Source organism: Protopterus annectens, chromosome 10.part0, assembly GCF_019279795.1.
Source record: "Protopterus annectens isolate FY-2018-M chromosome 10.part0, PAN1.0, whole genome shotgun sequence".
In the NCBI taxonomy this organism is placed as follows: domain Eukaryota; kingdom Metazoa; phylum Chordata; order Ceratodontiformes; family Protopteridae; genus Protopterus; species Protopterus annectens.
Genome location: NC_056744.1, coordinates 1,555,734,853 through 1,555,752,368, shown reverse-complemented (window position 1 = coordinate 1,555,752,368; position 17,516 = coordinate 1,555,734,853). Strand labels below are relative to the sequence as shown.

The window sequence follows — 17,516 nt, the reverse complement described above, 5'->3', positions numbered from 1 at the left end:
CAAGCCATGCAATGACTCTTTCAGAATAAACATGCATTTTCATTGTTCTGTATTACCAGATAAAAGGGAAGCCTTACCAGTGGGAGAGTAAATCCTGAGTATAGTTTCCCTGGAGTCCAGCCCTTTGGCATGCTGATGTTATCTTCATATTGCGCAGGCAGCCATCTTGCAAATGGTGTGTTTACTGCTCCCAGCCGGGGATTCTTTCTGTATAACAAAAAAGCAGATGTCAGAAACAATGCAAGGCACAAATAAAATGGGCATTGAAACATTCTAATAGCCAGTGCTACATGATTCAGTATAGTGATAAGCATGCCATTCCAAAAGGCAAATTATTGCTTACTCAGTTACTAATTTTTACTTTATCATGTTATGTGTAATCTGTTGTTCAACACATCAGCAAGTGAAGGAACACTGTTTTTAAAATATTTAATTTATCACATAAGCCAAACACATTACCTTCTGTTATTAGGTCATAGCCACGTGAATGAACAGGCAGAGTAGCAGCTAATATACCATATTAGTATTATTCATTTATTTGCAACTCACTATAGTATTGAAGCAGCTGTATCGTTTAACTTTCTACAAATTGTACTTTAATTAGCTTTTTAGAAAGCAGATACTGGTTCTGGCTTGAAAATTACAAATGGTAGAGTTTACTGGTTAAAATAATGAGCTGTGAAGGAAATGCTCCCACAGGATATGTATTAACTTCACTTTGGGGTGATATTTCCAGTGCGGTGTGATTGTCGCAATTATCTGTGCCAGGCCTGACACTGCAGGTCAGTGGGTCTGCTTTACCAGACTATAGTTACTTTACTGTATTTAATACTATGAGTTAATAATATACAACAAAGGGGAGTGTCTTATATTTTGCAAGTCAAAATGTTTATAAACTGACAGAAATGCAAGTTGATAAGTAATGTCAAAATGTTAGGTGTCAAGGAGTCCTAGCAGATCCCTCCTAGAACATTATTTGAACTTCATAATGTCTCAAAATACAATCAACTAAAATTGTAAAATGTACATTTCTGTAATAATTGTTACAACATCTTTACTCCCAACAAACACACAGCCATCCACACCCACACAACATACCAATCAACTCTGAGGCTTTTCCCATCCCTCTACAAAACAGTGCTGTAATGGCTTTGACAAAATAAAACAATTTTGGACACTATTGCTTCTTTATTGGCTCCTTGCTGGCTTAGAATATGATCCACACCAACCACGCCCCACATAATGTTCACACAAAGCAGTTGCAGAACAGTTACAGACACTTTTCAGGAACTCACACACTTCATTCTAAGCCCATTACATTACAGTGCTACCTTCCTAACTATAACTACACCTTTTTTTTAGCTGCAGCTATTGCATTCCCAAACAAACAGTAATTTTCAGAATGAGCTAATAATATATTTAGTGCCATGAACACTACTAGCTCCTATGATATCTCACTGCCACTAGCAGTCTAGCTCGGCCAGGACACATTTGCTGTATCACACTTAATCCAATTATAATCTAATACCCTATGGCAGTTTAGCTAACAGTCTCACTCCTTTGAAAGGCAGATACTAACAGTTAAAATTCACCAGTTTGGTGTTATTACCCTTAAATACATTAATAATGCACTAGTTATAATCTTTGGAAACTGAATACTGACAATTTTTTACTTTTAGAAATTATACACAACAGTTTGAGAATTAGGCATACTGACAGATATGTAAGAGCAAAGAGAAACACAAATTAAGAAAGTTTTAAACAAATAGATATACTAGAAAAAGACTTGTATTATTAGCAAACTAGTTCCGACAGTAATTGTAGCTTTAAAAATAGAATTTGTCTACCACCTCCTAGAATGTGCAAAGTATAAACAGGCAAAGTAAATGGCATGAATTAATGTATACAAGGTAGCATGCAGTCCTTATATATTAACTTCCAATTAACAAAATAAGTGAAAATGGCTTTTGGAATTCTCTAGAAAGACACCTGAACTCTAGAGGGGTGTCTTGGAATGAGTCAAAGTTTAGCTATATAATGTCGGCAAAGACCTCTTTAGCATCTCCCTTCCTTTACTAGGTCAAGAGGTTTCCTGACTCCTTCATGTATGGCCAGATTCAGATTCACAACAAAAGATCTTTTGAAAAGTTCTTGATATGTGAGGTAATGCATTAATGGCATATAGCAGATAGAAAGGCTTGCCACCCCTCCGTTTTTTTTCCGGACTATCAGGAAATCAAACTGATTCTCCAGTAGTCTGAAAAACACTGTACAAACTCCGGTATTCTGTTTCAAAAAGGAAACAGACTATTGGAGTTTGTAAATTGGCTGATTTACTATGCTTTTTTAAAGAAAAGCATAGTAAATCAGCCAAAAGCAGGTGGCGGGAACGAAAAAAGAGGGCGTTCCCATTGAGTGATGCTGTCGTGACATCACAAAAATAGGAGGTATGTTGGCGGGAGAGGGGGGTTGGGGTGGGCGGGGTTACTGGTGACGCGAGGGGTGTGGCTTTGCTCCGGTTTTAGCCGTGAAGGAAGGAGCATATAGTGCTCTGCCTGTGTGTGTGGGTGTGGGGGGACTGAAAACAAACACTGCTGCACCCTTTCACTATTCCCAAAAGAAAAATTATTTACAGCTTCTGTGCAGTTTGTGCACATTTTACATTTTGTCTTACAAAAATGTTGCAGATATACTAACAGACTTTTTTAAATAAGAGTAAGGATTTTACGCTAAGTAATTTAGTAAGTGTGCTTGTGCTAGGGAGATTGCACTCAGTGGCTTCCAGTATTCAATGTTTTTTTTTTCTTAGTTACTCTGATGGTACAGATGATTGTGAATTGGGCAAGTTATTAAACAAAGCCACAAATATAACAAGGTTAAATATCAAAGGAATGTTATTGCAGAAGATGCCTCAGAATTTAGAAGAGAAGAAAGATAACCTTGTGGTGGTGGGAGGATGGTAAAAGGAAAAAAAGACTATACACTGAGTGAACAGACAATGTAGTCATTACTCACACCTTTTCCCTTCTAATTTAATTTTCCTATTGATTTTCTTGCATCTTTAAATATTGAGGTGGATTCAGGAGTGCAGGGAGTACCTTCTGTGTGGAGTCTGCATGTCCTCCCCACGGGTCAAGTGGCATTCCGAAAGACATGATTGAATGGGCGTGCCTTCATTGAAGGTTGGGCGGTAACTCGGTACTGTGAAAATCTACTGCAATCATTAGCGGACCGGAGTTCCACTGTAGCGACCCTAACCGGGAAAAGCTGAACAACAACAACAACTATAAAGTGCAGACTACATGTACACTTAGTGTAATCTTTCCGAATAACTAGAAAGCACAAAAAGTGTGGTAGGGATGTTCTTGAATACAGATCATGTACACAGTGTAGGTGTTAATGAATCTCAGAAAGTAGTAGTTAACGGTTAACAGTCAGAACTGAAGAGCAAAAACTGACAGGATAGAAGTGGTAAAAGAGAAGAAAAATAAAAGGTATAATCCACTCCAGGTTATAATGCTGACTCTCATCTTCAGAAACTTCTAGCACAGGAAAACTTTAACATCTTAGGCAGAGAGAATCTTCACTATCACCATTTGAGAGAGAGAGAGAGAGAGAGAGAGAGAGAGAGAAAATGTTCACATTATGAATACACATCCCCAAAGAACATATGTAGCCCAGAGTAAGTCATGACTGTTGTTTTACTTGTTTTAATTTTACTTGTTAACTTTTCAAGCCCTCTAAAGACCCTTTTGCTTTTCATGGTGATCCCAGAGGAATGTTTTTGGTTAAGTGATTTGCTCAGAGTCATACAGTGTTCAAGCAGAGACTGAGGGAAGCAAACACATGAATGCAGAGTAAAGCATGGCAGCATCTTATTACCGTCAGCTTCTTTTGTATACTGTAAAGCTTTTAGGTTTATTTTAGTAGGATATATATGTATGCATGTACATTTATATGCATTTATTTATTTGTTAAACTTAGCAGGTAGGATGTCTATGGACCCTCTTGAGATACTGTCCAAGCCAAAGACAGTTACAGGTATTATAGCATTTATCAATGGCCAGTGTTCATTTCCATTTACAGAAAATGTTCATAGTAAAACATGTACACACTGGGCTACTCTAAATCCAGTAGTAATTGACATTTGCAGTAAACATTTGGATGTTATGGTATTCTAATTCCACTAACTTTGCACTTTATAGGCTTATTTTAAAAATTATTTGCTCTAAGTGATTATTCTATCCTTTACTTTGACCCCACTTTCCAGCATTATTTGCATGGAGAGGTATACAAGGTATATACATCTTCAGATTAGAGAGGAAGGCCCAAATTCATACACATATGCAGAAAGTTTGTCTGTCATCAAACAAGGTTTAGAAATTCATAACAGACAAGTGTGCAGGAATATGAGTCAGTATATTTAGTCAAGGGTGATTACAGGGGTGTATATTAGAAGCCCGAAGATCTGTTTGAGCGAATCAGAAAAGAGCAACACATATTGCATGAACTATGGAAACGGCGAATGTCCAAAACCACGAAATTCAAAATGTCGATTTGTCATGGTTGGCCCGTCTGCAGTATAGCTCCGTAAGGTAAGTGTCCGATAGCTACGGACCTTAGCGTTAGGGTGCGGGTTAAGGTAAGTGCATAGATAGGTAATGTATGTAAGGTTTAGTGTAGGGTTAGAAGTAGGGTTTTGTTAAGTGTATGTGTGTGGATTATTTGTTTTCTTTGGGTATCTCTCCGTAGGGTAAGTGTGCGATAGTTATGGACATTAGAGTTAGGGTGCGGGTTAAGGTAAGTGCATAGATAGTAATGTATGTAAGGTTTAGTGTAGGGTTAGAAGTAGGGTTTTGTTAAGTATATATGTGTGTATTATTTATTTTGTTTGGGTATATCTCTGTACGGTAAGTGTGCAGTAGTTACGGACCTTAGGTTTAGGGTGCAGGTTTAGGTAAGTGCATAGATAGTAATGTATGTAAGGTTTAGTGTAGGGTTAAAAGTAGGGTTTGGTTAGTGTATGTATGTGGTTTATTTATTATGTTTGGGTAGGTAGTATGTAGTGGGCGGTGGGGTTGGCCGACTTTGACAATTCGAGATTTTAAATTTCACGGTTTAGGGGGTTTGGCGTATTTGCGGTTTGGGCTATATGTGTTGCTGTTGTCGTATTCGCTCAAAAGGGTTTTCGGTTTTATAATATAGACCCACATTACAGGTGTGTTTGTATTCTTCCATCAGTTGTAATTTCATTTTTTCACTAAAAGCAGGAGTGCTCTTTTTAGTTTCTAATGTCATGTGGCCAAGCATTCTAGGCAGTTTTAATACATATGTTTAAGTTTTGCACTGTTGAACTGGATTCTGCTCCCTTGTGGTAAAAAAGAGCCGAGAAATAAAAATCTGGCAAAATTTAGTTTTACGTGCTGGGCAATGATTATATTCGATTAATTTTATAGGTAAAGGAGTTCGTCAGTAAGGCGATATTACATGTTATAAGGAGACAACATGCCTTACTTAAACTAATGCAGTAGTATTCCCTGGTATGAAATAGCGACACAAAGCAGCCTAGTGTATTTGAGATTATCTGTATATATTTTGTATTCTTGGTGCAGTTTAATGCTACTATAGGTAAGCAATACCCTAGAATGGTGATTGACACAAATTCCAATTAACCTTCTTGTATGTATAGTTAGTATGCTTGTGAACTTGTAGGCCTGTCTCACATTTCATAAAGAGCAAGTCATAAGAGAGAAAATCCCCGGACAAGAAGACTTTTGTGGCTTGACACAAATCCCCATCTGCCATTATAGTTTTCTGAAATGCTGCAAGTGTCCTTGTTGTCATAATCTTTTCCAACCAATGAACCATTTATGAACCAATGAAAGTACTGTCACTGGTGGAGATATCCACATCAGGTTATCACTGCTTCATGGACAAATAATTCCTCATTATGCAGAAAACATCTCAGGCAGAAGCACTGAGGTGAATCCCCATTAACAGCACTGGTCCAGTCTAGCCCAGCCTGGTGTGCTTCCTCAGACAAATTTAAAACACAGGCCGTTGCAATTTTTTTAGCTACTGTTCAGTAAAACTTACAACTTCATACATAAAGAGAAAGAAATCTCACTCACTATTGTTTTTATGAAACAGTCATCTGTGGAATAGTGACAAATTATGACAAACACCAGTCCTTCTGTTCAGGTTCTCCCAACAAGAGGAATTTCCTTCCAGGAAACAGGAGTTTTAATGATGGAATTTTATAGATGGAAAATAAGAAAAATCTTCTTTTTCTTGTATCAGTTTTGTTACTTTTATAGCAATATTTAAAACTTCCAAAACAAATGTTATTGTAAATGCACACCCATCTCCTGATCTGTGTACAAAGCAACATTTTCTTTATAACATTCCACAGTTTATGTAGCAGGCATCTTAATATATTATATAATCCATTCCATGTATATCTTTTCCAGCCTTCTGGGCAACTTGTAAAGTTCTCCTTTGTCAATTGACAAGACCAGAATTCTTACATTCTTAAAGAAATATATTGGCAATACCATCTCTCTGTTCTTGGCAGGGGGGGCTGGTGCAAATGTAAGGTTAGAAGACAAACTAGTTTCGTTTTTTTGAGTTTTTGCAGAGAGTATCATGTACAGGGGATCCCTGCCATACTTGCAAGGACTGGTTCTGGGAATGTTGTAATTCTGATTTGTTTTTGGAGAGGGTTTTCTTCTGGCAATTCCTTGTCAGTGTTATTTCTTCATAGTGAATTGTGTTTTATTTATAGCTATTCTTAGGACTGTCCATTTATATTTCAGTTTCCTAGAGTGTTTGTATTATAAAATATGATGTTTTTGTTTAGGGGCTGTATTTTTATACCACAGCCTTTTCTACCAAAAACAGTGTTTTCTCTGCTTTGAGGTATGATAACATTAGAATTAGTGTATTTAAAGACAGGGGCTGTGGTAGCAGTCAGGATAGTACAGGAAGATGGAGCCCCCCCCCCCTGCAAAAGCAGTTGTTTTTTCATTGGATTTTTTTTATTTACTGATGTGGGGTGTGATTTTAAATTTATAGATTTGGACTGTTGTGTGTGATACTTTAAGGTTCCACTTCTTTGTTGTTTTAATTGACGGGGTTTGAAAATCTTTATTTAGTAACTGTGGAGGTCATGTGATGTGATGATTGTGATGCTCCTATATACTTGTGTGATTTGAAGTAGTCATGTTGCCCCACCTAGGGCAATTAACCCTAAACAGAAGTAGCTGTATCTTATAATGTGCTTGCTGTCATAACCATTGTTGTCAGTCTAACAAATTCACCTTACTTACTGTGCTGTCTGGTAACTCGTATACATAAATAAACACCTTTGCTACTCTCCACATATTGAACAAATTTTGGAGCTAATACAAATTTTTAAGGATGAATGAACCATGGGCATGAAAAATTATACCTGTTTAGAATCTTTCCAGAATATTAACAGAAAACAGCAAACACTGAAACAGTAAACCAAATGATGACCCAGGAACTGGAACCACACAAGAGTAATTTAATTTAGCGCTTTTGTCTTGATAATACAAAAGACTTCATCAGAATAAAACAATTCAACAACAGCCGCCTCATATGTGCATAACAATCTGATTGGATATTCAATTAATGACACCACCATATTCAAAGACACAATGGACATATGAACAAAATGCAATGACAATGGTAAAAAGGTACCTAAAGAATTTCTAAAATGCTACAATTAAAACTCTCATGTTAACAACACAATTAAAAAATACCCTTTGTATTTAATTTTTATTTCATTTTGGTAAATCCATAATATTACCATTCTGAACTAGCTCTTAATCATAAAACACTCTGTATAGAGCATTGGTCATTTAGACCAGGGGGCATAACAGCACTGAGTCTCAGTTGCCACCGTAACTCCTTTAATTCCAGGAATTCGTTATATGAACATCCCCTTTGCCCCAGGTCTACATGGTCAATAACCACAAATTTAAACGTATGTTGTGGAAAAACTGATAGATGTTTAGCCAAAGCATTATTTGTATCCAACTTTTTTATACTATACATATGCTAGTAAATCTTTACACAAACCTGTTTTATAGTTTTTCTTACATATTATGCAGGACATTGTTGGCAAATTACTATGTATATTACCCCTTTTGACTTACAACTCTATTTCATTTTTAATTGAATGACCCCATAATTATGTATGGTCACTGTATCACTCTCTAAAATGCGTTGTCATTGAGTGCACGACCTACATTTTATCATTTTACCACCAAAACCTCTGGGTCACCCTCTTTTGACCATGTTCTTGATACAAATGTTCTTCTGATATACAGTATTTGGTCTCTCACCCACTATCTTCAAGAACAGGGGGTCCATAGAAAATATAACCCAATTATTTTCAATAATATGCCTGATGGCATAAAATTCCTTGCTAGAAGTCAAGACCAATGCTCTACTAAAATTTTTATTAGTGTCTACAAATTGAATCTGAGGCAGGTTGTTTAACCCTATGACCATTAAAGAAGTAAAAATACCCCATGTTCTTTTTGGAATTACATCATCAAAAATGTCCATGAGGGAACTCTCTGGGTACCCCCTTTTTAAAAACATATCCTTTAAAACTCCACGTTGTACCAGAAATTCTTCTGTGTCTGAGACCATTCTTGCTAAACAGACAGATTGTCCCTTAACTAAGGATTTTTTCTGGTAGCAAGGATGGTGGCTAGAGTAGTGTAGCAGAGTATTGGAGTATGTAGGCTTTCTATAAATATTCAAGGAAATCTCACATCTCATCCTATTCTTGGACAACTTAATGTCCAAGTAGTGGATTTCATCGTCAGATACAGTCTTAGTAAATTTCAAAAATGTAGTGGTGGTATGCAAGTATTCAAAAAAATCCTCAAGCCTTTCTCTCGTATCTGTCCAGAAAATGACTATGTCATCCAAAAGGCGTGCACAATATGACCATGTGTCAGATAAAACACTGTTTAAAACATAATTCAACTCCCAATATGCCAAAATGATATTAGCGAAGGAGGGGGCACATGCTGTCCCCATAGCAACTCCTGCCTTCTGTCTAAACAGTTGTCTTTCAAATATTATAAAATTGTTTTCTAAAACCATTTCCATTAAAGTAGCAAGAGTAGTAATCTTACTATGTGTAAAATCAGTGTACTTGCGCATAAATTCAAAAATAATTCTATACCCACATCATGGGGAATTACAGGAAAAAGATCAACGACGTCGATTGTGACAAAAATAAGATCCTCCTTGTATAAATTCTGATTGATCTTACCGAAAAAATCCCATGAATCCTTGATGTGGGTTGGATGTTTAGAAAGCAAATGCTTGATATGCTTATCAATATATTGAGCTATGTAAAATATCTTTAGAAGCCCTGACATCTACCACTGGCCTAAGGGGAGGAACGACTAAGTCCTTATGAATTTTTGGAATTCCAAAAAAAGTAGGAGTTTTGGGACTAGTTACTTTTAAATACTCCAATTCCGTGGTGTTGTCATTAATTGAATATCCAATCAGATGTTTTTTTTCATGCACATATAAGGTGGCTGTTGTTGAATTGTTTTATTCTGATGAAGTCTTTTGTATTATCAAGATGGAAGCGCTAAATTAAATTACTCTTGTGTGGTTCCAGTTCCTGGGTCATCATTTGGTTTACTGTTTCAATCTTTCCCGAATGTAATCAATGCTATCAGCAAGATTCTTAGTCATCTACATCTATGAAAGCTAGTAGGTTGTTTCAATTACCTATGGACAGGAAAAAAGACTGTAATTTGAAAGCAGATCCTAACTACAATAATTTTAAATACCTCACAGTTCTAAAAGTAAGTGTGAACAGTAGTCATTTTAGTTACTCTATGTAGCTCAGCCAATGCAAGGCTGGTGGACAGCTCTGGGAAAAGAAAAAAAAATAATGAAAGTTTATGTGAATCTGAAATTAAAATCTTGAACTTCCTTATTTCTATGGTCCAAAACCAAAATTCTTTCCTCAGGCACATAACACAGTTCTCATCTCGTGTGATACAGACACCAATAAGATGATAATAAAATTAATATCTGCTGAAAATAATAAGAACACATGACAATGTGTGCCTACAGTGCAGCTGAAACCTCAGTGGGGAGTAGCACCAACAACAGCAACCATTAGAGACAGGCATGGTAAAAATAATAGCCATTAAGAGAGGATGTCAGGGTTGAGACACTAGAATGATGTTTGCCTTCACTAATGACTGGGTGGGTCTAATTGAAATTATACAATGATGGTTCATTTGTATTCAAAAATGAGCATGCTGATTGGACAGCCCAATCAGCATTCCAGTTGTAAAATTAGCATATACCAATAGAATAAAGTCCAGCTGCAGAAGTACCATTTGTATAAGAATATGCTGAGGGACAGAGCAAAACAGAAGAAAAATGAGGTAGATTATGAAAAATGAAGAAACAGAAACGTATCTGACTTTCCATCTATTTCTGTGCTGTCCCTTGCAAAATCCCGACAGAAAAAAAAAACAGCTTCAAATATTCTCTTTTCTTCATTGCTTCTCATGCACTGCACTGATGTACTGTGCAAACATGGGGACACAAGTCCCATACACACGGAGTATATCAGTAAAGAAGGAAAGCACTAAGGAACACTTCAGCGCCCTTATACAACGACGCTATTTAAGAAAGGTAAGCAGTTTCTTTCTTAAATAATGTAATTTTACAATAGCAATAATCAGCTCCTGCATGTGGATATATCAAGATTTACCCATGATTGACTTTGTTCAATCACTCAGGCTTTGCCTCATGATCAAACCACATTAGCCATGGGTAAATCCTGATATACTCACACCCAGTCGTAGATTATTGCTTAATGATATGGAGCTCTATTATGAATGGCCATCACCTGCGATCAAACAACAGATGGTGTTAAGTCATTTCATCACAGATTGCCTCATTAAACACTCATTATAGACACTTCATGGACTATATACAGCTCAGATGCCTGACTGCAATCATCAAGGCCTGCCTTAGGTGAAATGGATCCCTAGACAAAAAACTCCCCATTGCACACTTGTCCCATTTGTACCTTTCTAGTGCCCTTCATCTGCCCCCCCCCCCATTGTGGCCCTATATCATCCAGACAGATTACTTATTTCTTGTTGTTTTCACACTGTCTTAGCTTTTAGCGTTCTTCCTCCAATCTTTTAACACATCCTAATTGATCAAGAATTTACTGTAAAATGTGTGGAGGAAGTAAATGAATTAATCTGTGGGCCTTGGGGCTGCTAGAAACCAAAAAGTCATAGGGTTCTATATTTTTGAAGTCCATCTTAAAGCTTTTTGTTTGTACAACATTGCATTGGAATAATAGTCTATAAACTGCTTTAGGTTGTGCTGTTAAATTCAAAGCCAATAACAGACCAACATTTGAAGTAAAATCAGTGGTGTTGAAAAATCAGACAGAGTTTAGTGCATTTATGCCTCCTACATACACACACACATACACACACACACACACACACACACACACACACACACACACACACACACACACACACACACACACACACACTGCCATTGATTACAACTGCTTGTCCGGATGTAACTGTACACCTTAGAAGTTTTATTGCAATCAAACAAATGGATACTTAAATTGCTGCCACACAGGAATGCATCTACTCAGTTCAATGCTGCCAGAGTACACTGCACCCACCCACACACACACACACACACACACACACACACACACACACACGCACACACGCACACACGCACACACACACACACACACACACACACACACACACACACACACGCACACACACACAATAGCACATGCCATACATGAGGGACAAAGGATCAAAATCAGGGACGGATATATAAAAAGTAAATTACTAGCATAACAGGCTTTGCATTAGCATACTTTCCTGCGAGTTAGTAAGTCTGAATTTTCAACATCTGTCATTATTTATTTCAGCCTTTTAATCCAGGAATCAAACAGAAAGCTGAACATTAATAGGGTACAAAGAACCATATTCAGGGACACTGACACTGTAGTTAGAAAGTTGATAGAATAACAGGTTTTGCATTATTGTGCTTTTTCTGAAACTTAAATTTCTGTCTTATTTACTGACTGCAGTCTCATTGATTTTCCCAAAAAAAAAAAATCCACAAACTTTGAAAGGAACAGACCTATATATGAGTCAAAGTCAGAGTTTTGGTGAGGTCAGAGGCAGTTCAGAGCATCTATGCCCCCCACACACATTCACTCATTTAAAATACTTACTTTCCTTCCTACATACTAGAAAAGTGGCGCAGATAGGACTAGTTAAAAAAACGTAACGTTCACACTTGTATTTCTGCACTACTCTACTACTTCTACTTCTTTTGATCAATTTCTCTCTCTCAGACTGCCTCAGACTAAACTAGTCATATGAGGCAGCCAGAACCAATAAAAAAATACTCCCTCACATTCATACCATAGCCCAATAACCCACTTTGTTGTGATTGTTGTGATGTTTCTATCTACTGCAGTAGTCAAGAAAAGCTATAATAAGGAGTGATTCCTTTATTCCCTGCCTGGCTATTTTGAAAATAGCTGGGCAAATAGTGTAAGTCAATTTCTTTTCCTGTTTTTTAAGGGAACCTCAGAAGGTCTTAGAACTCTGCACATGTAAGGGGTATGGAACTCAGTAATGTTAAAGTTTAATTTTATAAAAGAAAACAAGTAAATAAAAGAAAATAATTCAGTTTCTTTTTATCCCTCTTTTTTATTGGGGGGGAGGGGGCTGCGGCCCAGAAGCCAGTACACAAGCTGCCCAGCTAGCAACATCAATGAAAGCAGAAGTCTAAGGATTTATAAAAAAAAAGTAAAAAAAAAATACCATTAGGGTCACTATCAGCATTTCAGTGGGAGATAAAAACTAAGTCTGGATCACAAATAATGGTCCTCAAATAACCCAAATAGTCTAATAAGACCATGTTTTAATTTTATGTATTTGTTAACTTTTCAAGCCCATTAAATACACTTGATTTTCAAGAAGATTCAGGAGCAGTTCTCTAGTTAAGTGATTTAAACAGACTCATTTGGTGTGCAAGTGGACACTGAGGGAATCAAACAGAAGGCAGCAGAGTAAGAAGCTTAGAAACATCATATTGCCTTAAGCTTGTATGCTATAGTATAGTAGTTTATTCACACACTTTCAAAAAAATGAATTTCAAACAGAACAATGAGACAAGCACTTTCGCCTGGTATATTCCAGGCTTTATCAAGTCAAACAACCAAAATAATTACACCAGTATGTTTAAATAGTGTAAGTTGATTGATCACCAACTACAAATTAGTGTTTCTCATCTTCTTTTGTGTTTAACCCTTAGCGAACCAGAAACTATGAAACATGAATGTGTTCAAAAGACAAAGACATACACAACTGTGACTGAATGAATTCTGTTAAATAATTTACAATTGATATGTTTTAAAAAACAGAAATATGTCTTAAAAAAGGAAGGGTTAAACACAAAAGAAGATGAGAAACACTAATTTGTAGTTGGTGATCAATCAACTTACACTATTTAAACATACTGGTGTAATTATTTTTGTTGTTTGACTTGATAAAGCCTGGAATATACCAGGCGAAAGCGCTTGTCTCATTGTTCTGTTTGAAATTCATTTTTTTGAAAGTGTGTGAATAAACTGTTCTAATTTCGCTGGTGGATTATTGCTCAGCTGGTGGTTTTTGACTTCTACATTACTGGTTTTCCTTGGTTTCATATTCTCGTTTGTATGCTATAGTACCAGACTTGTAGGGGCTTCAGCAGCATATGCATTTACTTGTTTGTTCAAAAAGGTAGGGGGAGTTCACCCATGGACTCTCTAAAGCTACAACCCAAGCGAAAGACAGTTGCATGCAGAATAAAATATTAACAATGTGAAATAGTAACAAACATTTACATAAAACATAGTATGCTAGTCTAAATCCAATACAAATGAACATATACAGTGAACATGGGCATATTATGCTATTCTAATTTCACTAACTTTGCTCTTTTCTGGCTTAATTTAGAAATGATTTGCTCTAAGTATTTAATGCTTCCTCCAGTATGGAGTACACCAAGCATCTATTATCTTATGGCTAGGTAAAGTTTAAGGCACAAGTAGATATACATATATGCTAAAAGTCTATCATTTATCTAACAAGGTTTAGAAGTTTCACAAGACAAAACTGTGCTGGAGTTTCACTAGTCAGTATATTTAGCCATGGTTGATATTACAAGTGTGTTTGTATTCTTCTTTCAGATCTTATTTCATGTTTTCCTGAAGGTGGAGTACTCTTAAGTTTCATATGTCTGAAGGAAGAGCATTCTTGACAGCAGAAGCAGTTTTAAAAAAATATTAATTTCTCCAAGTCTTGAGGGTAGATTTTGCACTGTGTACAGCTGGAGCCTGTAAACTTGTGGTATGAAGGGACTGAGATACAAATCTTTGGCAAAGTTTAATTCTTAGTATTGGGCACTGATCAGAGAATGCTGATTTGTAGGTGAGGGTATTTATCAATAGGAAAGCCCTAGGTTTTATAAGGCGCCAATAAAACATATTTAAAGTAACACTGTACTGCTACCTGGCATGAGATAGTGACATAAAGCAACCTATCTTAGTTAAGGTTGTCTGTATTTATTTTTCTGCAACGGGAGGTAAACAATACCTTAGTCTGGGAATTAATGTAAATGCTAATTGCCCTTATTGCTTTAATAGTTAATAATCTAGTAAAACTTGTAGGCTTGCCTCAGCTCTTCACAAACTCTTCACAAACTGCACATCTGTAGAAAGAAAATCCCCAAAACAGCAGACTTTGAGGTTTACCATAAATCTCTAGCTGTCTTTACAGTTTTGTCTAAACCATTGCCAGTGACTTTATCATCAAAATCTTTAGTAGCACATGCACTAATGTAAGTACAGTTGCTGGCTGCAATAGCGAAATTGGTTTACCATTGCTTAAGGGAAGAATGCTTTCACATGGAGCAGAACATGTTTTAGGCCGATGAACCAAGATTAACCCTCATTGGCATCACTGGTCCACTCCATCTCAGACTGGTGTCACTTTTCAGATAAATTTAAAATACAGGCCCAGACAGTTTTCTTAGCTGCTGTTCTGTAACATTACAACTTCATACATAAAGTAAAAGAGATCGCCCTCTCCACTGTTTTCATTTAAGAAAAAAATAATTTTATACACAGTAAATAGTCATCTTTGAGACTGACACAAATTATGGCAAACACCAGTCCCTTTCTTCAAGCTCAGCTGTCTTGCTGTTCAGAGAACTTCACATTACAGGAAACGTGAGTTTAATGGTGGAATTTCTTCTTTCTGTGGCAGTTTTATAGCAATATCGCAAACTTCCTTCATTAATCATATTGTAAATAAATCTATCTTCTAATCTCTGTACAAAGCAACTCATTCTCCCGAGTAACCCTCCTCAGTTTCTGTAGCAATCGTATTATTATATTATGTAATTTATTCCAAACATATCTTTTCTAGCCTTCACGGCAACTTCTAATGTTCTCCCTTGCAAACTGGCAAGACCAGAATTCTAACATTCTTAAAGAAATTCATTAGATGACATTCTGAAAGCCAGCTGTGCATCTTTTTGCCAGAGGCAGCTAGCAAGTATAGGACTTGCAAGACTGTAACTTGTTTTCTGTTTTTCTAGTTTTTATAAATCGTATTCTATGTCATATGTGTAAGTAATGGTTGTGATTGTGTTTTATACTTTTGATTATTTTAAGTGAAGTTTTATTCTGGCAATTCTTTGTGAGTGTTATTTGTTCATAGTGAATCATGTTTATTTATAGCCATCATTGGGGCTTCCCATTTATGTTTGTTGTCAGTGGAGAGGTTGTATTATAAAATATGTTTTTGTGCAGGGGGTTGTATTTTTACACCACAGCCGTTCTCACTAAAAGCAATGTTCTTACTTTGAGGTATGATAACCTTGGAGTTGGATCATTTAGAGACAGTTGCAAGATTCCACATCAGTGGAGATATAGCACCCCCTGCAAAAACATTTGTTTTCTGTTGGATATTTTCTAAATTTATTTACTGTTTTGTGGCAACTTGTTAAATTTATGGCTTTGGACTGGTGTGTGTGTGATGTTTTAAGATTTTATTTCTTTGTTGTTTTAATTGAAGGCATTTGAAATTATTTAGTTTTGTACGTGTGGGGCTAAGATTTGTGATAGGATGCTCTTATAAACTTGTGCATCCTAAAAACCATGACCCCTCCAAAGTTTGAATCCCCATAACTTGAGACAGCTAATCCTGTAGAAAAGTAACTGTGTATTCTGACATACTGGTTGCCAAAATGCAGTTGCTGCCAGTCCCACAAACCCCTCTTACTGCCTGTTCTGCCAGGTAATTCCGATACATGTGTAAATGCATCCGTTCTCCTCCCCATACATTCTGAATATGTTGAAAGTACTGTGAATCTTTAAGAATGGATGAACCACAGGCACAGACAATTGTGGAATGTTTGGGATAAGTTCAAAATATGATCAATGCTATCAACAAAAATCCTGATTTTTTGGTCGCCTACATCTAAGAAAGCTAATTGGCTGTCTTAAGTATCTATGGACAGGCAAAGATTATAATTCGAAATCCATATCCTGCCACAGTAAGATTATGGCCCTCCCAGTTCACACAGACACAGACATGTACACACAGTCAGACACACACCACACACACACACACACACACACACACACACACACACACACACACACACACACACACACACACACATACACACTATACAAGGAATATATTGCCCATTTCTTGAAACAAATTAGGTATAAATCCTTTATCACCCGCTGGATAGCCAACTGGCTCACTGATAGGAAGTCAAAGTAGGTGAGGCTGCCTTCACCAAGAGGCTAGTCGCTAGCAGATTCCACCATGGCTTGTACTGGGCCCGCTCCTTTTTGGCATGCATTTCTCTGAAATAGAAGCAAATGCTGAAGGTTTATGGTTAACTAAGTTTGCAGATAATTGCAAGCTGGGGGTTATCATCAACTCCCCTGCAGACACCAGCATTCTTCAAGAAGGACTATCTCTGACTAACAAATGGTGGCAAAGCTATGGTCTTAAACTCAATGATAAGAAATGCATAATTGTACCCTTTGGGAAGGCAACCATCCCAACTAATTACCATGTTGAAAATATGCCTCTAAGAGTCAACCCAGTGGCCAGAGATCAGGGTATGCTTGTAGATAGTAGCCTTATCTTCAACTACTAAGTGGCCACAGTGGTGAAAAAAATCCTTTTATGATTCACAAATTATAAGTAAGGGCATGTCATCTAGGTCCAAAGAGGTCACTCTCCCACTGTACTCTGACTTATCAGACCAATCATAGAGTACAATGCTCATTGTGGTATGTAACAGACCAGGCATATACAGCAGCTAGAGTAACCTCAGAGGTTCCTTGCAAAAAAAAT

At 36.8% G+C, this 17,516-nt stretch overlaps 1 protein-coding gene across 1 annotated transcript in view; it reads right to left on the bottom strand.

Annotated features, from left to right (window-relative positions):
• The window catches only part of LOC122813724 (eosinophil peroxidase-like), a 341,523-nt gene that overhangs the window by 268,708 nt on the left and 55,299 nt on the right, over positions 1–17,516 (bottom strand). Inside the window, exon 4 of the mRNA XM_044086190.1 lies at positions 78–207. Coding sequence (XP_043942125.1) covers positions 78–207 — 130 coding nt within the window. The remainder of the gene's footprint in view (positions 1–77; positions 208–17,516) is intronic.